Raw genomic sequence first — 23,788 nt, 5'->3', positions numbered from 1 at the left:
GTCCGGCAGCCGAGTGGAGGGGGATGGTGGGGAGCGGCTCATTCTCAAGGCCAAGTGACCCCATTTCAGTCGCCATGGAGCAGTGGACCGGTATACATCGCGCGTTTGTCGTTGAGGCGTATTTTAAAAGTGGCGATTCTGTTGTTGATACGCAACGTAAGTTTCGTAGGCATTTTAATGTGGCTCGTGGGGAACCTATCCCATCCCGAAACACCACCAAATTGTGGTTGGATACCTTTATATCCACAGGATCAACTGCAAAACGTAGGCTTACAGGTCGTCCAAGGTCAGTGAGGACGCCGGAGAACGTGGAGCGAGTGCGACAAGCTGTGCTAACGAGCATGCATCGCCCGGCGCGTAGACAAGCTGCTACTCTTGGCATGTCTGATCGCTCTATTCGACGAATTTTGCACTCAGACCTTCACTTTCACCCATGCTTGTCGCACTCTCTCCACGTTCTCCGGCGTCCTCACTGACCTTGGACGGCCTGTAGGCCTACGTTTTGCAGTTGATCCTGTGGATATAAAGGTATCCACCCACAATTTGATGGTGTTTCGGGATGGGATAGGTTCCCCACGAGCCACATTAAAATGCCTACGAAACTTACGTTGCGTATCAACAACAGAATCGCCACTTTTAAAATACGCCTCAACGACAAACGCGCGATGTATACCGGTCCACTGCTCCATGGCGACTGAAATGGGGTCACTTGGCCTTGAGAATGAGCCGCTCCCCACCACCCCCTCCACTCGGCTGCCGGATTGTACTCGCTTGAAAACCGTCAGATATTTCTGCCGCTCCCTGTATAACGCGGGACTCCCTATAGTCTATCCTCTGTAGAGCCAGATAACCACCCACCTCAAAGTGACCGAGAAAGTCATAATACAGTAGAACCTTGCTAATTCTAACCTCGATAATTTGAAAACCTCTATAATTAGAAATGTTTGTCTGTTCCCCTCAGAAAACCTCTAAAATTCTAAAAATAATATTACCGATAATTCAAAGTGATTTTGACGCTTAATGCAGCCTCTAAAATTCAAATTTGCATATACTCGAGGCTCTACAATTCAAATTTTGTTGCTGTAATTCAAACTGTTGCCTCAAAAATATGAAGTCAACCTCTACAGTTCAAACTGCGTTATCGTAAGCCTCTGTAATTTGAATTCAGGATAAAAAATATGCCTGTTCAAACATGAACTCTTATTGACGCTCTTATTGATGTTCCCACGACGTGTTCATTAGTCTCCGTTCTCTCAAACTCTTTACACTTAGAACTGGGACCTCCATGATTCGAATTTGATTTATTCTGACCTCTATAAATCAAACTCTATATATTTCAAACTTCCCATGATTCTAAATATATGGTCTTTCCTCTGAAAATCGAATTAGCGAGGTTCTTCTGTAATAGTTTGGCCCAAAATAAGAAAACCCTCTTCACTTACTTCCAATCTCACTTTTGGGAAGAAGCTACATCTCCTATTTAGTGTTGCGAGTTTGCATCACTAAACATGTCCTGAAAACATCTTTTGTACAATCTTCTGTTTAATCTCCCATGATACATCGGTCCACAGGTGGTGCAAGATGTTATCCAGGAGATGTGTTCGCTCATCAACGTCCATGATCCTCTGGAGATGGAGGAATTCTCTCTGTACTGTATTGTGGAAGGTGATGCGTTCACTATGCCACTAGCCAGGGAGGAGTACATACTGGACGTCACCACGGAACTGTACAAGAACCAACAGGTGAATGAAATATGTGTAATGATCATTGAAATTCTCTCTTCTGTATTGTGGAAGGTGACATTTATTAGATATTGTCTCTCTATCATAACAAGTGAGAAGTATTTAGAGATGACTGGTTTCATACAGTTTCTGTGACATATAGCACAAGTGATCATTAGATTAAATTGTTGGCGACCTTCAAATGAAGTGACTACTTGATATGTTGTAGACTTGATGATGATTAAGATTATAAACCAAAACTAGTTACCACTACAACAACCAAGGATTACTGCAGGTATTGTAAACTGTTTTAAACATTAGAATAGAATTTGTTGGGGAAAGATTTATAAAATTTCATAACTCCTTAATAAAATTCCAAATACTTTTTATACTCATTTCTTCTTTTCACAGGTGTTCTACCTTATATTCTGCCGTTCTGTGTGGCATTTCCCGCTGCGTCTGGACTGTCAGCTATACGTACAGGTGCTGTTCAACCAGATTGCTCCGGACTATCTGGAAGGCCTTCTGTTAGTTTTACCTAACGAACAACTCCCTCAAGATGTCGTGGTGAGTTTATTAGGCAATAAGAAACACACACCAATTAGGAAAAAACAGCACGTGACCTAAAGGTTTTTTATATGACCTTGTAAAGAGCTCAGTGGTATAATAGAACCTTTGAATCAGAAGGTTGCCGGTTTAATCCTAAGCAAGGTCAGTTCTCAACCCAGATACCATATAAATGAATTAATTAACTAAACAATTAAAATTAAAATGAATAAAAAATCAAACATGCTTTATTTTAATAACAAAGTCTATACAAATAAAAACAAGTTCAAAGTTTAAAATGGATCCTCAAATGGGCTAGTGCCTGTGGTTGGGGATCAAGTCCATCATCTACACAGCAAAAAAATCAGATTTGCGTTTAAAAAAGAAATTAAAATATATTGTATAACACTAAATAAACTTAAGAGAAATAGAACATTTTTTTGATAAACAAAAAGGAAGAATGAACAGATAAAATTCAAAAAATAAGTGAAAAATAGCATGCACGCATGTGTTCTGTTCTTGGTCCAATTCATAGGTAAAAAAATAAAGAATGAAAAAATCATACATCAAATGATGTACAAATAAAACATCATTTCGAATTGCCTGAGACTTGGCCCATACATTCTACGAAAATTTCCCTAAACACTCTCACAATCTCACTTACCTAGAGACAATTGATGATGTTATCTAACTAAATAGCTAATGTTAGATTGGAAAAAATGCCATTGGCGTTAAACACACAAAAAAGATAGTTCTAATGTTTTATCGTGTTGGCAGTATGAAGTGGCCAAGTTGGCAGCATTGTTACACCGAGCTGCTGACATGACCCATCCGCCGGCCATGAAAGAGACAAAGTTCCTGCTGCCCAAACCCGCTCTGACCCAGCGAGACATCAAACCCACCCAGTGGGTCCAGCTGGTACAGTCTCACTGGCCCGGAGTACAGGGACTGCACAGCATACAGGCCAAGGCTCAACTGCTGGGTAAGATACACCTATTTGTGATTGCTTTTGTTAACTATTTTCTATTTTATCAGCATAGCTATTTTAAAAACGGCTCAATGTTGTGGTGTCGGATTGGATTGTCTACATATTTTCTTTCTGGTAGGTTTAAGTTGAATGGAATTTGATTGAGTATACCTTAACTGTTGGGACATCCCGGATATCTCCAACTCTAATGCCTTGTTAATACAAGTCTATCAAACAATAATTACCCTCGCCGCAGCAAACCTGCAGACTAAGCGAATTTTCATCTACACGGCTGGAATTCCACTAAATTATTCCCTTAAAATTGTCAGATTTATTTCCTATTTAAATATTATTAATATTAATGAGTTCTTAGGTTTGCTGCTACAGGGAAAAAAAATAGGGGGTTTTTATTGAAATATTAACAGCTTAGAATGAAGTAAACGAAATTTCATTAAAATATGTCTATAGACAAGCAAGCTACAATAGTGTATTTATTCTCCATAAGAATAACATGGTAATTTTAAATTTACACTATTTTGCGATTTTTTCCGTAACCGTTAGGCATGCAACAATGCTTCAATATACTAAATTATTTGTTTTTTTGAGCTCTTCAAAATGGTTTGAAAAGAAATTGCAAAATTTTATGTTTTCAGGGTAAAAAATGAGAAAAACCCATTTTACCCCATTTTTCCCCCTTAAAACTCCCCATAAACCCCTGTTCCCATAGTCCGAACATGCTGGTTCGCAAACTCGTTAGAATAAATGTAGGTTTACGCGTTTATACCAAATTTCATCAAAATCGGATCATTTTTGCTCGAGTTATCGCGCTAACGGACACACACATATATATATATATATATATATATATATATATATGAATTGGAACGGATGGTGTTTTTGGCCTCTGGGGACCTCAAAACAAAAAAGTAAATCGGTCCCGGGTCCTGGATCCTAGCTTATTCCCTAAACCTAGTTAAACGATTGTTACTGATGTTTGTATTCCTGTCACAGAGATTCTCAGCAAGTGGCCGCTGTTTGGGTCGAGTTTCTTCGCCGTCAAACGCGGCGGAGACCAACAAATCCTGGCATTGAACAGGCACGGAGTTCACTTCCTACACCTTGTCACACATGTGAGTAACCAGTTACTCTCCTTCAGATGGTTCTGACTGTGTATTATTTTGTTAAAAGGTTACAATCACAATACAGCTCTCTTGATTATATGTTTGTTGCCCTAAGTTTAACTTTTGTAATTTTCTAAACATGTTTCTTTTTACTTTTGCTAAGCACAAGTTATAATTAGGATGTTGTATATATGATGCTGTAAAAAGAGACAAGAACATTTTAGTGCGAACTTCAAATAGAAAACCTAACGTACAAAAACAAAATACACACAGCTGGGACTACATTATTACTATCATATGCAACAGCAGTGGCACGGCCTCTTAATTAATATCAATTATTAACTATACAATATAATACAAACTCCAACTCTCATTTGAGTACACACAGAAAATTCTAAATGAAACCTTAGATAAAAAAAATGTTCTTTTAAACAATTTAACATTCTAAACAGTTTAAAAACTGGTGGTGATATAATGAACTCTCATTTATTATTGGAACCTAATAGTTAATTTTTATAAGTAAATTCATAAATCGGCTAAAAATAAAATTTAAATTGAGAGGTTATTTTGGGGATTTTATATATTTTTAAAAATACTTTAGTGGCCTTTTATTATCCTGTACCTGCCTATTTCCAAAGGCCTCTAAGGCATGTGTAACCTATAATACAAACGAGTGAGGCAGTACAGTACAAGAATCAACTACGCGGGTACAGCTAGTCAACTTTAACTGTTACCTTTATACGTTACAGCTCAGAGACACAAATAAATATCTTTGGTTTCCCATTTGTCGCAATACCCCCTGAGCCATTGACTAACACAATCAACCAAATATAACAATAATGCTAAACAGAGAGAATTGTGACCAATACTATATTTAGTCTATCCTTGATTGACTGATGTACAGGAGACGGTGTCCAGTGTGTCCTACTCGGAGGTGATCTCTACACGCAAGGTGCGAGCCGAGGCAGGAACTCTCTACTTGGAGCTCAAGTGTGGCAACCTGTTCCAACAGAGAGTAGCTCGGCTGCAGACGGACCAGGCTCATGAGATCACTCGGTTAATACGGCAGTACATGAGCCTGCATAGACGTAAGTCAATCAATATGTAGGTGTATGGTACCAGTCAGTGGCGGTCCCAGGGTGATGGGTACACCCTGATGTTTTGGGGAACTACTGTTTTTTGGCCTGGACGTTTTAAGGCTTTTTTACTTGTTAGGAGGAAGGGCATCCTCCGTAAATTAAATCTTGAGTACCAGTTTCAATCGTATGTTATTTAAAGTATGTGTCTGATGTCATAACTACAGGTTATTTTTGAATAAGTAATTCATTGATATACACAGTGCTAATGTAAGTAGAAGAAACCTTTTCTTTTTCCAACCTCAGAAGAAGGCTGTTTCATATGTGTTTATTTTTAGTAGAAGAACATCTTGTAGAAAAATATACTTATTTTGTAAAAAATCCTATTGTCTGTGTCAATTCTTAACAATTGGAACATGTATGTTTTCTGCTCTTTGAAGTCACTAATTTTACTGGGACATGAGTTATTAAACTGAAAAGTTACTGATTTTTAACAAATTTCCCTGTAGGGAAGTAGTTATTACCGTAGGTGGCACGGTAAGACCTAGGCCTGGGACCGATTTACTCTAAGTTACTCTAGAATAACTTTGTTTTTTACTGTAAAGTTCTAATCTGTGGCGGTTTAAAGCAATGTTGGTTTTGTTTCTGGTATTGTAGTGCCAGTATTGTCAATGCTGTTGTTATTTCAAACATTTCCTTCTAATTATCTGAGCGGCATGGAAAACCAAGGTAAAATTTATCCGTGCTGCTAGACAAAAGTTAAGGTTGACAAAGTTACACATTTCGTACTGTTTTATAACTTTTCACCTTTACATTATCTTCTTGTTTCAGAACGGCTTAATGCAGATCACTGATTTTCAAGAATCAGTTCAAACTCCGTCCACAACTGGTTTCGTATGAACCGGCTTACCACTTTGTCTTCCAAGAAATGTGCATGTAGAAACTTCTTTAGTGCCAAGAAAGTTTGATGTATTTAGAATCTCTTTTTAGTCTTCAAATTGTAGATAAGATATATTTTTATAGCTATATTATAATGAAACTTTTCACAAACCACCATTTTAAATGTTAGAATATCATATTATTCATGGTGCTCATTTAAAATATTCTTTTACAGTTTGTAATGTAAAAAAAAAGATGTTGAAGGTTATATTGTTTGGCTGTGGAGCCGTAAGAGATTACTGTCTACATTTTAGTATGTTAATATTTTTTTTATAGATGAAAATAGAATTATGATATTGTAAATCCAAATTAATTAAAGTGAATTTCGTAAAATTTTCTACATTGTTTATTTACCAGTTTGTAATTTTTAGTAATATCTGTTTAAGGAGTTAAGATATTTCTGTTTGCTCTAGATTCTATACTTTAACAAACATTTTATATACTGCTGCTAAAAACAAATATAAAGGGATGAAGAATTATTTTTCCTACAGTTACCTAACAATGTACATGTTCTCTCCCTGATTTGAGAAAGCCAAGTGGCCAATTCACTCATCAGTGAGACAATGTTAACACGGCAGTGGACAGTGTTAACATTGTCTCACTCTAATTACTTTGTCTCACTCCAGATTTGCAGCGTGAAGGCACGAAATAGTCTTGTAGTAACTTGCAGTCAACGTCGTATGCGCGCGAAATACGTTGGCAGCACTGGCTGTAAATCAGCTGGTCAGCTGTTGTACTGTTGTATTTGTCACTTCACATTAAATGTTATATTAAAAGTTCACTTCTGTGTAAAAATAGGTTATGTTTCTTCACAAATTATGGTAACAAATTATGGTTTTATGGTAACTGTAGGAAAAGTATAATGTGCAACTCGAGTTCAAAGTACAATTGCCTCACTCGAGAAACAATTCCTCACTCGCCTACGGCTCGTGAGTAAGGATTTCTCTCGAGTGAGTCAATTGCTCACTTTTCTCACTAGTTGCACAAATAACTATTTACGTCCCACTACACTGTTTGAACGAAATTCCCACAAAAGGATTCAGTCCATAAAACAGCTTTTTGCCGCCAGCTTAATCAATAGGCTGTCATTACGCGAGTTTTTACCGGACACCAGATGATAAGTAGTTTCTAGTTTGGCAATGAGTGCACTCAATGGAGGTTATGAGTATTGATTGTTAGCCCTTTAAGTAGGAATATTTATGGATTTGTACAATTTTTGTATTGTTAAGTTAGCTTGGACTAGTATGGCATAAACTGTCGTACATCACTTTCCAAAATGTGTTTAGCGGATCCGTATGGTATTCCCGCACTCGCCTTCGTCTCGCTTGGGAATGACCACACTCGTCTGGTAAACACCTATTTTCAGCACTAGTTACAGATGGAGTTTTTAGCCATTATTCTAAAAAACTTTTTTCTCCCCACTAAATAAGAACCACAATTATATAATAAAATTATAAAGGATTAAGAAATACCCGCAACAATTTTAAAACACATTTTTATTATTTTCATTAAAATTTTAATACAAAAAATTTTGTCATACTTTTTATAGGTAATAAATGAAAGTCGCAGTTACAACATTGAAACACATTCATTCAAAGTCATTCATTAGCACGTACAAACATAATAGAAACTATGATACAAGGGGATGGGAGAGTGCACTATGTACATGGAAAAGACTTCAAGTACATTGCTTGTCTCTTCAAAAAAATGTGGTAGGCTATTTTATTAAGATATACTATGTCTGTCGACTCAAAAGTAAATTAATCATCGTTATTGGAGTTTTGCTTTTATTAACATCAAGGAAACTTAGACCAATTTATTTTTAGAGTGTTTAATTTTAAATAGATAATAGTTTTTGTGGTCTGAATTCCTCAATCTCTTTTGAATACGACTGGGATTACTATTCTAACAGTGCATTGTTTGCATTATTTAGTCCAAAGCTTAGTAACGGTTTTTATAAATAATTTTACGCAGCTATTAATTGATAATTTAACCTACTCCTTAGTTTTAGAGAAATACATTGAAATTCTTATCATTGAACAATTCACAAAGCAAAAACCATAATTGAATTTTAAAAAACCATCATAAATAATATAAGGGCTTACAGTTGTTTAAAGCACATTTAGAATAAGTACCTCAAAAATAACAATAGGCCTACTTGACTATTCGTTAGATTAGCACCTCTCCCAACCCTAAATGGTAGCAAAGCCGTGGTTAAGTTCAGCGTAAATACTATGTGTGTGAACGTTTGCGATAAATGCAAGCAGCAGTATCAGATGGGATCTTAGTCCCCGAAATGTAAAATGACGTTATCTTTGCTGCTACTCTTGTTACCTATATCTTAAAAGTAATAAAAGGTTAGTAATTATTTTTAACGATTTTGTAAAAGCACTACGACAGATTACAACTAGACTATGTAAAGCAATAGTGATAATGTGAGTGGGTTTATGTTTTCTGATTTCCATAAAAATAGTTTAAAATTGAAAATAGTGTTGACTAAGATGCTAATAATGTTGTCTTTGGAATATAATCGTGTAGTTGAAACTGACAAAGACTGGATGAGAAAATCCATCGTTGGAGCAAGATTCAATTCAACGAGTTAAATGCTGCCTATAACTCCCTATAACATGGTTTTAACTTGGGCCTAAGTTCAAATGTTGGCCAATATTTTTGCCAGTCAAACAACATCTCTCATCTCCCAAGACCAGATTGACAGTCTAATTTGCCCGTGGAAACCCTCCTTCTTGTTTCTTATAATGTTATATGAATTGAAAATATTATTAAGTATAAGGTTTAAAACTCCTCTATTGTACCTGGTTTTGAAAAGAATTCACTTTACCCAAACAAATTCCTGATTGCCAATTAAGAAGTAAAAGAGTTTTCCTTTATTTCTTTGGTCCCTAAAAACCTGTTTGATTGGAGCTACCATAGGTTAATCCCACTTCCTTAAATACTTATGGAAGATAATTTCCATAATGTTCGAGCTCAGTGATGCTTTGGTGTGTTGATGTCTTTTTTTTGTAATTTTGGATCACTACAATATATTTTTGTATCCTGCTTTTCCTCTCTTTTATCCAAGTAAAAATGTCTAGATGTTGACCAAATTTGATCAAATGACATCAACAAGCAATAACACCATTGAACACAAAACACTTCAGATTATATAATAGTGTTCTCTACTTGCAGTATCCAAAGTTAATAGTGCTCCTCAACATTTAGTGATAGTGTTTAGTACAGTCTTAATAAAACAAAAACGTTCACACACATTGTATCGGGATGTCGTTAAGATATACACTACTATTTACAACATCGTTATGTTACAGTTATAACACGAAGGCAAAACCTACTGTCGTTTCACACTTAGTTGGTGGTTTGGACAAATAAATGTTCAAGGGCAGTATTGCAACCCATATTTTTAGTTTGAACTAATGAATCGCTAATTTTTTTTTAATTAATCCTTCTGTTAACTAAAGTATCATTGAAATAACATTACTGTTACGATAACAACTGTGGAAACTGAGAGAAATACCAGCAATAATTGTCACCAGTACAATCTATAGCTATATTATAACTTTTAGAGATTCTATCTATTTTTCCACTTAAAGAGTTCAAAACCAGCATAAAAACACCACTACTGGATTGTACTAAAGATTAACCTCTTATTTTAAGTTTTCGTTTTAAACAAACAAATCGTTAAAAATTTAAATAAATATCATGCCAACTAAATGTGAACCAGCAATTAATTATCATATCCCCATCATATAGTGACGACACTTATATAAATAGCAGGTTTAAACATTGATTTTTAAAACATTCTAGAACCTACTTGTTAATTAGGTCAAAATCTGTTACATGCCCACAAGTCCAAAACTTGTTCATATTAACATTAGAGTGTACAAAACGTAGTTTTTCAATGACATGGTACTTTGTTTAGTAGAATGGAATAATTTCCAGGTATTTCCGACGGTATTGTTGTCGTTCTTATATTATCTTTCTGGGAGAGATAACGATTCTCTGTAGCGTCGCCTGCAGCGGCCCGTGGTAATGAATCACTGTTGACTTTTCACAACAATGAGATAACGATTAATTTTGGTTCAGCTACTCAAATAACGAATTTTAAGCTGTTCGAGAAGTTTGGTTGGGTTAGGTAAGGTTAGAACAGTGTCATCAAGCTAGCCAACTATACTTCTCGGACAGCTTAAAATTTGCAGTAGTTATTCTACTACTTAGAGTGTTTTCTCCAAATTTATATAGTGTGTGATCAAAAACCTTTTCTAAGTATTGCATTTTTCATTATTTATAACCTGTAAAAGGTTTCAATAAGTCATAGAAGTGTAATTGGAAAATATAAAGTTTTGGGCACATAACGGATTTTGAGCGTTAATTGTTATGAAACATTTTAGAATCAAACTTTTATCTTGGTATAAATTGACTTTGTAAAATTATATTGATCCCGTCAATGGCATTGTTATTAAATTGATTCCAAAATCAGATTAATAAATTACTGAATATTTTAATATTACAGTTAAGTGTCATGTTCTTTGATGGACCACTAAAAAGAATTGACTAAAGGACATGTCACTGTATTAGGTAAGATTGATTAATATCACACATTCATTTAAATATGTATGCATATATAAATCTGAGGGTTGCCTGTAAATTAAGGTCTCAATTAAACTTTCACCATAATGGAGTGGGATGGTTTAAATTTGACAGTCAAAATTTATACAGTTTTTCCCCTTCTCCTTAGTCATAAATGGTCGTCGTTTTGATCCTGAAAAAAGTCAGTAACTTTGTAATGGTTTGAAACCTGTTCCAGCTGTCCTCATCATTGCAATAAAAATAAGTAAATAGTGATCAATAGGTTGAACGTTGCAGACTAAGGGAATTTCCATTTGCCTGATTAGATTTTCACTTACATTTATCTAAATAACATTATGTTTGACGAGTACTGTACTGACGAGTACAGTTTGGAGTTTTGTTGGTACTCCAAATTGGTGGGTGGGTGGTATATGGTAAACTATGACAGTTTACTTATCCTACGGAATAAGGGGTCGCCGGAAGACTACCCCCCCAAGCAGGTTCCTACGTCATATTGACGTCAGAGACCGGGCGGGGCAGTTTTCCAGTCACGGACACTCAAATTTAGTTGTCAAGCAGTTCTAATCTAACCTAACCTAACCAACCAAACTTGCTGTAACATTTTGAAAATCGAAAATGTTTTATATTCACCACATGCATTTTCTATTATCCAACGGAATTAGTCGAATTAAAATTAAAATTACATAGCATGATTTGTCTAGGGGGGGTAGTATTCCAGTCGCGGACACGGCTTCCATGTTGGTTAGTTAGCAGATTTTGTGACGTCACGTTTCACCTGGGGGGGTAGTTTTCCGGGGATAGTATTCCGCATCCCCGGAATAAGATGGTTATTTTAAATTTACAATTTTGGAATATTATGAGTTGTACGGAAATAAACATACAAAAACGCTTTAATATACCTATTAAATCATTTCTTCTTTTAAGATTCTTCAAGATGGTTTAGGGAGTAATTAGGAGATTTTATGTTTTGGGATAAAACAATTAGAAAACCAAATTTTTACCTCACAAATCCCCGTTCCCATTGTCAAGCTGGTTTGCGAAACTCGTTTACAATCGAGTTCTCGTGCTAACGCACACACACACACGTATATAAAAATTTGAAAGGATGGTGTTTTTGGCCTCTGGGGACATCAAAACAAAAAAGTAAATCGGTCCTGGGTCCAGCTCTTACCATGAGACCTTCGGTATTAGCTTATTCCCAATGGGAAATCAGCTAAAACTGATCTAGTCAGTAACAAAGCTACACAAGGCATCTCACTCCATTAAAAAGTCATCTTTCATACATGTGTTTAGGTTAAAATATGCCCAGTTGTCTCAGTCTTAATTATGATTTTTCCAACTGTATTAACAGCCACATGAAGACTTCAGCTTTGTGTAGATGTGGAGATTGGTTAAAATATTTATGCAAAAAACAAAAAAAGGAGTCTCTCTCAGTTTTCAAATCAGTTCGCTTTTTCATGCTAGGAGCTCGTCGAGGGCCTTAACTTACAGACAACCCTTTCAAATAGACTGGGGTTTCCTAAATTTGTATAGTACTTTAAATAGTACCTTTCCAAATACAATGTAATTTTGTCAAACCAATAGATTAGTAGGAACTAAAACAACAAGGTTATAAATACACATGTAATTGAAAAAGAATTTTGAAAATACAGTGAGAAATAAACAAAATTCTAATTTAAGGCTTAATCTATAAATAATCTAGTACAATTCAGGTGAATTTAGACAGGGTTGGAAATAGATTTGAATTTAAAAGGTCTATGGTGGATGCAAAAAAGAAAATTAACATTTATATTACAGTGCAGTTTTATTTTACCTTGGTAGTAATAAATCTGTGTGCAAAATCTAGTGCTTTTTATATTTAATACAAAGTAAATACTTTATGTGTTTGGTTTGATTTTCCAAGTTGATACTCAATTTCAGTAAAAATTGATTCAACAACTCAACTGTTTTAACAGTAACCCAATGCCTAAAAAAAATCTTGCACAATTTATAAAATAAATATAACTCAAATAAATTCTCAAAAAATAATTAACGCTTAAGACTTCAAAGCTGAATAAAATAATTTTCTGTGACAATACATAAAAATAGTATGAAATGAGATACAAATTGACCACAAAACCAAATTTGGTAGTTAAACTAGCGCCCAACAATTAATTAAAACCTGTTTATCTAATTACGATACATTTAACATACGTTTATGCAGTACAAACGAGCTCTAGCGACACTACGAAATAACTAACTGAAACAATTAACGAACTAAGGGATAGGTTACAGTAGTAGAAGTATGGTACAGATTGTATTTACAGTTAACATATGATACGAAATCATACTACATTAGTATTTTCAGTAATACATTTTCAACAAAACTAAACATAGTAAAAACACTCACAGATGTGTTTTAGACAGAACCCGTTAACAGCTAACAGTGAATACAAATAAAAAGTTAAGAATAAAGCGTGGCGATTCATTGCTACATTTCTACATTGGTATAGATATCTTTGTTTGAAAAAATGTTTCTGAACTAAAACAGTTAATTTTGCAAAAATAAAATTAATGCCATTCAATTTAAAAACACTTAAAAATATACCAAAAGCAGCACAACCAATATTCACAATAACATTTTCACAGAACAATTGTTGAATTCATGCTTAATTAGAACTCTTTCTGGTACGTTGTGCCAGCAATGCGGTTATTCGATGTGTTGACAAACTCATAATTTGCTTATGTTAGAAAAATATCAACTAGTAACTAACTAAACAAATTAATGACCGACATGCAAAAAACATTTCTCCAAACAAATGTTTAGTTCTTTTAAAACAAATGTATTGATTTTATTTTTCTTGACATACATTTAAAAAAATCAGTCAGATAATGATGTAAATCTTGTTAAAAACATCACAGGTTCTTACAACCTGGACTTGTATTTCAAAGTTACCGCATATACTCTATTTACACAATTTACATTAAGAATAAGATAATTTACATGAAAAACACGAATCATGTTTTATGTACAGGAAAATGCTGTGCACAAGACCTTACATGGAAGCTTATTTAATTTGTTAGGCCAATGGAGGATTGTTTCTTTTATTTAACAGTATTACCATTATTCTAAATAACCTAAATAACCATGAATTGAAATGAAATTTATAATGTTGACATGCGTAAATGAAATATTTTTAAGTATTCGATATAACCGTAAGAAAAAGCAATTTTTAAACTCAAATTCCCTCCGATTGTGCACAGCATAAATTTACTGCACGACAAACAAATCAGTCGCGACATTATTTTTCACAAACATTTAATATACGCGAAGATACACTTACCCAAAGCATCCGAGGCTATATTTTAATGACATTTTTAAGGCGACATAACATCATGTTTAGACAAAACCACTTAAGCCTAATTGGAAAAAACTAGAAAAAATGTGTAGATACTGTTAAACCTAAATGAAATCATAACTACGAAACTGTCACAAAACGTAAATTTAATTGTTGCTAATTTTTCGATTACAAACAATTATACAAAAAAATTAACCTATCGGCACGATCTTAAGTAACTTTCAAAAACTTGATTCACAGTTCAACATGTTAACTGAGGAATAGCTAATCTACCGACCGATTATCGTAAGACTAACACATCAAAGATTAACATAACATCGAACAAACAATAACAAGAAAAACTAAAAATTTACATCAGTACAATATTTACGACAGTGGTCCATAGAAAACTTTTCACTAACGCATGTTGACACAGATTCTCAATTTTCAAACAAACTTCAAAATTTTTTCCATATTTCAACGAGGAGAAAAAAAAACACCGATGTTTATAATTGCACATGTGTTTTCCTAACTACCGCCCACCATCTGGTTCTACGACGACTGAACACTTACGGTTCGACCATAGGTAATTCGGTAGACGACAAAACAACAAATACGAAATCGTCCCCCCCTCCGACACAGATACACTATACACTGACATTACGATGGTTAGATCTAGCGGTGGGGGGGAGAATGCCTTCATTTTTTGCGAGGAGTATCAGCTGGAGTTGCGTCAGGTCCCGGCAGCGAGCTGAAACAAACAATTATAGATCAGCTCAGGTCAATTATAAGTGTGATGAACTTTACTTTCTTGTTAAATTTTTATTTATTAAACAAATTTAACAAAGCAGTCAAATGACAGGGCTCACCTTCAATAAGTTGGTGGTTTGCTCTTAATGATCGATCCTGTACCCAGTTGCTAAATGTTATGGTCTCTTGAAGGATAACACTGTCTATTAGATTGAGAGTCAGTAAAAAGTCTTAGATTTGGACTGTTTCCATTTACTATCGTAAAATACTCTCAACTTGTGCAAGAACAGTAGAAATTAATTATTACAACTAAGTAAAGCGATCAGTGTGAGTGCCAGAAAGGTTTTCCCGTGAGTTTAAAGAGACAAATCTTGTTTACCGATGCTCAAGAAAGGAACTAAATTCTGTCAACTGGAACTTATATTCCGCATATCACAATGTAATGCAGGCCAGTAGAGAAAATTTAAACTGATTTATAAAAGAGTAGAAACGATGTTAATATTGAAATAATCAAACACTTGACCCTGTATGGGTTTTATTTTTACTTACAATAAGCACATAAAAGAAAACTGTTTAACAGAAGTAAACTATTTAACCCTATATCTGGCAGTCATTTTACTCTGTAGTGGCAAGGGTTTTTAGGCGCCGCGAAAAAAATGATATATAATACATGTACCTTGTTTCTAAAAAAAAATACATATAACAGTTTTTATTACCATATACATATTAGGTGTACAACCTACACTAGGCCTAGTACTTGAATTGCATGTCTCCTCGCTATTTAGAATTGGAACTCACTAGATCAGTCACAGTAGTTACAATCATTCATCTTGAAGTGAAATCAACTCACATTTCAATAAAAAATAAAACTTATAACGAAAAAACACCGAAACTAACCAAACACAACACGAAATAAACAACAACAGACGCTGCTAATAAGCGGTTGCGTCACCATGACAATGTCGTCAGCTGATGCTTTATTTTCATAGAGTTTCAAGTTTTCCCAAAGGCGTATAAATAGTTGAAATGCACATCAATTGACAGATTATTCATTTCTGAACCGAATAAATACTATATTAAGTGAATTTTTTTTTTTCATTTTTGTGCAAAAATCGGCGATTTCCGTTACGTTGTAAATGCGCCCGATTCGAAGGTTAACTAACTTTGAACAACCTGGAATTTACATGCAAATATAAATTCCTACAAAAAGATGTTTGAGATATTTTAGTTTTGTTAAAGAAAGTACAAAACAAAAGGTTAGATGAAAATGCAACCTGTTTTGTTGTGAAAATGCAAGCTGTTTTAAGGTTTAAGTTAATATAGGGGTATATGACAGCCTTCACATACTTTTTGAGTGACTTGTTGGTTGCCGTGTTCTTGTCGTCGGCAGGATGGTGGCCAGAGAGACGCATTGACACTCTACGGTGGGGTTCGGGTGCAGGGTCTGCTCCTCGCTCTCGGCCTGCCGCAGCTGCTTTCAAAACAACCACAGTTTGGTGAAGTACAGTGGAAAAATGATACTACGGGGGATTGAAGCAAAATGTGATTTTGGTTCTCAAATCGCATACATGCAATCCACGATATCATCTATGTTCAACTTAAATTGTGAGCACAAGTATGTAACTGTATCACACATATTTAAAAAAATTAATAATAACTTTGATGAAAACAGCGTTTTTATTTGCAGTGTTTATCCATCAATTTATTTTTTTATAAATCAAGTCTATTTATAGTTTATTTTGCCACATGTCTATATTTAACCAAAATAAAGGCCAAAAAAGTAAATAGGTGCCCTCTTCTGTACTAGACTACCAAACAGACTTCACTTCAGTAGTACTGGTGTGGTTTACTGTTTGACTACTAGTATAAAAAAGTAAAACAGGTCCCCAACTATGCCGTCAAAATCCATCCAAGCCGGACATAGCTTAAGTCCTATTTTGCTCCTAGTTTTTGTACTGTGATATTTTATGTGGCATAAAAATGTCTTTTATAAATCATCCTTTCCATTTTGCTTGAAAAGTCGTACTCAACAGAAATCAGTTATTAATAAAAGCACAATTTGCAAGTGGTTCAATTCAACTGCAGTACAACCCCGTTAAGTCAATTCCCTCTCAGTTTGAATTCCGGGTAACCCAGATCGGTTAAGAAATAATAAATGAACATAAATATAAACCAACATAAAATATTCATGTTAGGAACGCTACTGCTTTACAGGAGAACAAAATCGGACGGTGATTGTGTTTCTGCCGGTTTCCCACTTGACTGCACTTCTGGTGCCTGATTATAGTGATGCATGCCTGAGTGGTGAATCATTGCTTTTGTATAGTTGTAATGTGTAAATATTTTAAAATTTTCTTTTCCATGGTAAAGAATATTATTGTTAAACACATACATTTTCATTTTTTGTTCTTCTGCTCTTTTGACACACATTTTCGCTTGAATCAGCCACGGTCCCGGCCTGTCTGACTTTGTATTGTACGTTTATTTCTTATTCTTAAAATGGCTTCAGATTCAACATGGGAATGACATGTGGTATAACTTACAAGTGTATAGTCCCGCGGTGGGTGTGTGGGGTGTTGCGGTCGTGTTGACTCTCGCTCTCCGGCTGCCACTGAAGAAATCTCCCGGTGGCGTCACAAACATCCTTGCCTCACCCTCAGTGCCGGAGTGTCTGGTGCCTCCCTGCAAACATACACAACCATTGGTAATGATGGCTTCAAGATAGCTGTTAACGGTTTTTAGCCCAGTAAATAAAGGTTTTTTTTTAATAGTGATAGGTCGGTACTTAAAGTCAAATGTCGGTTCTCCAAAGTACCGGGACCGAGAATCGATGGTGAAATGTCAGTAACAATAATTTCGGCACCAAGTTAATAGGTTATATTTGTATTTACTCATAAAAAAAAAATCAAATTGTCAACCATGATGATTATTTTACTTAAAGCTATTTGAAAGGGCTTATTTATCATAAAATATTATCAATAATAGGCTATAGGATGATTATTTCAGTGTGCAATCATTAGTTAGTGATGACTAATAATTATGACTAATAATCCTACTAATCCTACTAATATTATAAATGAGAAAGTTTGGATGTATGGATGTATGGATGGATGTATGGATGTATGTTTGTGACAAGTGAACGCGAAAAATACTGGTCGGATTGGGCTGAAATTTGGCATGATGATAGCTCACATTCCCGATTAACATATAGGCATATTCTTATTTCAAAAATCCTTTCGGGCTCCGCCCCAGTGGCTCTGGAGTTTCCCATGTTAACCTTATGTGAAATGAAATTATTGAATCCTAACAGCTGTTTCAATTAAACAAGTTGGTTCTGTTCTGTGATGTTCAATAGCATTAAAGTTACAAAAATTACCAACAGGGTGCAGCACTATTATTTCTTTTACATTTATGACAACAGCTAATTTGCAACCAAAAGGTGAGTGAGCGTAGCGAACGAACTTCAACCTGGAGGCGAGTTAGCGTAGCGAACGAGCTAACCTGAAGGCAAGTGAGCGTAGCGAACGAGCTCCAACCTAAAGGTGAGTGAGCGTAGCGAACGAGCTCCAACCTAAAGGTGAGTGAGCGTAGCAAACAAACTTCAACCAGGATGTGATTGAGCCATGCGAACGAGATAATCTTGAAAATTAAGAAGTTAAACGGGGCAAAGCCCGCGGGTTACAGCTAGTAATATTATAAATGAGAAATTTTGGATGTATGGATGTATGTTTGTGACAAGTAAACGCATTAACCACTGGACGGATTTTGCTGAAATTTGGCATGATGATAGCTCACATTCCTGATTAACATATAGGCATATTCTTATCTCAAAAATCCTTTCGGGCTCCGCCCCAGTGGCTCTATAGTTCCCCATATTAACCTTATGAGTATTCGTATTAAAAGGGAATTAAAGAATTTAGTCAGCTGTTTCAACTAAAAAGTTGGTTCTATGATATGCAAAAGCATTAAAAACTTACAAGGATTACCAACAGGGTGCAGCACTATTATTTTTTTTAATTTATGACAACAGCTAATTTGCAACCAAAAGGTGAGTGAGCGTAGCGAACAAACTTCAACCTGGAGGCGAGTTAGAGTAGCGAACGAACTTCAACCTGGAGGCGAGTCAGCAAAGCGAACGAACTTCAACCAGGACGTGATTGAGCCATGCGAACGAGCTCACTTATGAAGTAAAACGGGGCAAAGCCCGCGGGTACAGCTAGTCACTAATAAAGTGGTGCAATCATCGACACAACTTGCTCCACCATCTTCAAGCAGAAGACAGAAGGCAAACTTTATAAAGACTGGATCACTGGATCAAATAAATTATTTATTTTGACTCAACAAAATTATTACACTACCTTAAAACTTTTAAGGTAGTGTAATAATTTTGTTATAATTAATTATTGTAATAATTTTGTTGTACATTAATGGTGACAGTGCTTAGGACTGGGGCGTAACACATCGGCGACCGATGCTGCGAAGAATGAAGATGTTTTAAAGTAGCCTGCACACGCTCTCTTTCTAGAAGCCCCACAGCTTCATCAGTTCACTCAGACAACCAAAAATATATTTATAAACATTAAACACTCGCAAACTTTTGTTTGAAACATTTAGCGTATTTTGATTTGTAAAACTATATAAAGGGTAAAACAAAATTGTGTACACAAAAACACTAAGATTATTAAAATTAAAATGTTGTATCTCTTTAAAAAAAAATTTTAGAAGATTTTTTTAAGAAGAACTTTTTGAAAATAGGCTACACGTCTTAAGTGATTCTATCACATATAACAAATCCAGCTTTCTACTATTTAGCTATGAAAAAAGGCAGTTTTTGCATTTATTGACTGGGCTTGATGCGACGACGCAGCACAAGGGGGTTCAACTAGTCCACACACGCTCTCTTTGCCAACGCATAGCTCTTCACCAGTTCACCTAAATGACTAACCAATAATTGAGCGGAGCGAGCGAAGCGAGCGAAGCTCTTTGGGATCAACTTCAATGCAACAAATAGAGAAACATCACTCAATAACGGCTGAACACATTTCAGCCAAACTTAACAAAATTACTTAGACTAATAGTGAGATGGTTTTTAAACAAACAATTTTCAATTAGATAATGCTAGTGCAATTTAAAACGAACTTAAAATTTCAAATTTTTAACATTAGGCTTATGGGACTAAAGTAGCCATGACAAGTTTTTTGTTTACAAGAAAAATGTAAACAAGAGAATCATAAGGTATTTCTAAACTTTCTAGACTTTTCTTTTAAACGTTTTTAAACCATTCCTATGACCTTAATAAACAAGAAAATGCCGTTAAAAAATCTTTTTAAGGCGCGGAATTCACTCTAAATCGAGAAAATATACGGAACTACTTTCTCATTGCGCGGAGCATAAACAAGGAGCGGAGGGATACGGACCGGTGACTACTTTCTTGGGAACCTATATGTGTTGCCAGCTAATCAGCTGGCTAAACAGCCAGAATGTTAGAAATAAGGATTTAATAAGCGATATATTGAACCGCATCGAAATCGATATTTAATCCGATGATACCGAATATCTCACAGGTTATATTATTATGTTGAATTACATCGACGGTACAGTAAGTTATTACACTTATTAATAAAACACAGATTGAACACTGATCTAATTTAGACATGTGGGGAGGGTAGGTCGGGGTTTATGAGTATTCGTGACTACATTAAGTGTTTTGAAGAAAGGTTAGATTAGGAAGGTAAAGTGTAGGTTATAAGAAGGGGATCGGGTTGTTTATTTGTGTTGCACCATATAATTTTTATCTTTTGGAATAGTTGGTTAAACGGGGAAACAGCCTATCCTATATAAATACAGTACTGTAATTTGATTGCCAAGCCACGGACTATACATACGTCTTAGTTAAAACGGTAATAATAAGTAAATAATTAATTACCTGGGCTTATAGATGTACACTTTTAACCACGGTATGGATAATTGTCTAGGCCTGTCCAGAAGTAGGCTACCAACTACTGTAATATTTTCCTGGTCAAAACTACCATAATGCACTTCTGGAAGAGGTAAATTTAAATTATTATAATTTTAATCAATAAAACCAGCATTAGTAAATTAAGCTATTGACTTTTTTACATTTAGTTACTTATAGTTACAAATATCAAATCACGTTTGTTCCGCTCAACTGGCTTTCACCTCTCTGAAAGCAACCCTAGTATAGAAGAGTGTCAATAAAAACATTAAATAGTTCATAAAAAGGTATAAAACCATAGAACTATAAACATAATAATAAGAATTATTATTATTATTTTAACAGTCGTAAAATAAGACATGACCTGTATCAATTCGAGAACTGATTTTACAATGGATATACACTTTTGATTGAAAATACTCTAAATGACTGATGGTAGAGTACCTTTATTTGACATCAAATTGAAACAAGAACATCATCATTTTAAGCTAAAATTTTACAAACTCTGAAGTAAACAAATTAAAAACAACTGATGTGACAAATCATGAAACAATACACATTTGACAAAACACAGAAAATTCCAAACTAAAATAACTTTTAAAATCCATGAAGGAACCAAAAATTAGCTTAAAAATAGTAAGTAAATAATTTGAATTTAACTTAAAAAATTTGAACAATTGAAACTACCTGTTCTAGTTAATCAGTCTTTGCATCAGTCTTACAATTCCATCACTGCTATTTTTTTTTTCTTTGCTTAGCACAAACTGTCTCTACAATTTTTTTAAGGTATGTTAATGGAACAATAATGGTTATGTTATGTTTTTTATTGTTATTAAAAGTCAAAACACTTGTCATCACAATATTGGTGAACGATTTTACAACTATTTACATAGCTTTAATTGAGTCTCTGGGCATGGGTTGTTTGTTACTGTTGTTTGCATTTTCTTTTCCACATATTTTTAAACCGAATGTTATTTGCTATCTGATATCGTGACTTTCTTCTAATTCTGTTTGTTTTAATGTATTCATTGCTAAGCCCTTTTTGTTTCAATTCTGTTGTTTGTTCGGACCAATTGGTACACAAGTAATTAAAAAAGCTCTTTGCTAAGACTATCATTTTAAGTAAACTTTGAAAGTGAGGAATAATTTCATAATTTACATTCATTAAGGAACCTTCATTTTTCTCTCTTTTAACATCCCAAGGACGCTTCACTCCTCTAGATCTATTTATTTTTGTTTCATTAAAATTCTCGATGGATTTCACAAAAGAAACATTTTTCTCACAATCATCTTTGTTGATACTTTCTCCACTTGAACATTCCACCTCTGTGTTTCCCTCTTCCTTGCCGTTTTGAGATTGTATATTTTCTTTAGTTAAGTGTTCACAGAGTTTTAAAGAACCAAATTCATTTGCAGAGGATTTGTCTACCACTTCATTAATCATGTTTGCATCTTTCGGAACATCAATACTTTCTCCACCTGAACATTCAACCACCGTGTTTTCTTCTTCCATAGCGTTTTGAGATTCACATAGTGTATTTTCTGTAGTTAATTGGTCAAAGTGTTCTCCAGAGCCAAATTCACCAGCAGGTGATTTGTCTACCACTTCATTAGTCATGCTGTTTGCATCTTTTAGAACGTTTTTCTTACACTCATCTGTGTTAATACTTTCTCCACGTGAACATTCAAACTCTGGGTTTTCTTCTTCCTTAGCGTTTTGAGATTCACAATGCGCATTTTCTAAAGTTAATTGTTCACAGGGCTCTTCAGAGCCAAATTCATCTGCAAATGAATTGTCTGCCACTTCATTAATCATGCTGTTTGCATCTTTCGGAACATGATGGTCATTGCTTGTTGATTCTCCAAAGTAAAAAACATTCTTACTCAACTCCTCAAAATTCTTACCACACATACCGTGCTTGTTGGTTTCACTGACTACATATTTTTGACAGAAAGATTCAGCACTTATCTGATTACTTTTCTTACTATTGCTCATTACAGATAATTTAAACCTTGCGATCTGCAAAGATTCCGCACTGAGCTGGGAATCATGTTTTATGAGGCAATGTATTTTATAACATGAGGTTACATTACTGAATGTAAGATTGCCGATAACCAATTCCATCTCAGAAGTGTTTTCATTTAAAAATACAACTGAAAAATTGTTACCTATTTTTGCACTTTTTGTTGGTGACACAAACTCATTTGCTTCTACAGCTTCAGTTTTATCATCAGTTCCTTCATTAATTAACACTGTGACATTTTCCTCCATCTTTTGTCCAACAGTAGTAGTAGACCCCCTTTCAACAAACTTCTTCAACTTCTTCACATTTTCGTAATACAAATCTGTCTCACTGTTCCACCCATAGGACAAGGCATGTGGAATGTCGTCTAGTTCCTCACAGCACCATCCCTCAAACACCTCTTCTGGACTTTCCTCCCTTGCTTCATCTACTTCTGCAACATCCTCACTTGGCATCTTCTTCTTTAACAACCTCTCTATCACCCTATCTATAGCCTCTTTCTTCAATGCTTCATCGATACTTCTGGATTTAATGCTCTTGATGAAAGATTGGTCAATAACCTCGTTGATTGGTCTTTTCTTCCATTTCATAGGTTTCAGTGCATATTTGTTCACCATAGACTGCTTCATCACAGATAATTCTTTTTTTATTTTACATTTCATTCCCCAAACTTCTCTTGGCATCTGCAACAGGACAGGAGGAAAAGGATCAGGAAGAGGACGAGGAAAATGGAACAAGGAAAATTTAAAATTGTTCAGTGTGTCTTTCA

General features: G+C 34.9%; 2 protein-coding genes across 5 annotated transcripts in view; one reads left to right on the top strand and one right to left on the bottom strand.

Moving 5' to 3' along the window:
* Window positions 1-6,688, top strand: part of LOC128999648 (unconventional myosin-XV-like) — a 143,382-nt gene extending 136,694 nt beyond the window's left edge. For both annotated transcript variants that reach the window (XM_054426261.1, XM_054426260.1), the window contains exons 56-61: window positions 1,572-1,742; window positions 2,133-2,288; window positions 3,045-3,249; window positions 4,246-4,364; window positions 5,260-5,443; window positions 6,263-6,688. In XM_054426261.1, coding sequence (XP_054282236.1) covers window positions 1,572-1,742; window positions 2,133-2,288; window positions 3,045-3,249; window positions 4,246-4,364; window positions 5,260-5,443; window positions 6,263-6,285 — 858 coding nt within the window. In that variant the 3' untranslated portion in view covers window positions 6,286-6,688. The remainder of the gene's footprint in view (window positions 1-1,571; window positions 1,743-2,132; window positions 2,289-3,044; window positions 3,250-4,245; window positions 4,365-5,259; window positions 5,444-6,262) is intronic.
* Window positions 6,689-14,439: 7,751 nt separating this feature from the next.
* LOC129000792 (casein kinase I-like) overlaps window positions 14,440-23,788 on the bottom strand; it is a 39,590-nt gene continuing 30,241 nt past the window's right edge. Inside the window, exons 8-10 of one of the 3 annotated variants that reach the window (XM_054427795.1) lie at window positions 17,583-17,721; window positions 16,387-16,513; window positions 14,440-15,040 (exon numbers count right to left, since the gene is read on the bottom strand). In XM_054427795.1, coding sequence (XP_054283770.1) covers window positions 14,989-15,040; window positions 16,387-16,513; window positions 17,583-17,721 — 318 coding nt within the window. In that variant the 3' untranslated portion in view covers window positions 14,440-14,988. Of the gene's footprint in view, window positions 15,041-16,386; window positions 16,514-17,582; window positions 17,722-21,655; window positions 23,703-23,788 lie in introns of those variants that run through there. The other 2 variants (XM_054427797.1, XM_054427794.1) reach the window with 2 other exon arrangements.

This window comes from Macrosteles quadrilineatus, unplaced genomic scaffold, assembly GCF_028750875.1.
Source record: "Macrosteles quadrilineatus isolate MER2022 unplaced genomic scaffold, UCM_ALF_1.0 Scaffold_8__2_contigs__length_117827958, whole genome shotgun sequence".
NCBI lineage: Eukaryota > Metazoa > Arthropoda > Insecta > Hemiptera > Cicadellidae > Macrosteles > Macrosteles quadrilineatus.
The sequence above is the reverse complement of the archived record's forward strand: the minus strand, read 5'-3'. Positions and strand labels throughout refer to the sequence as shown.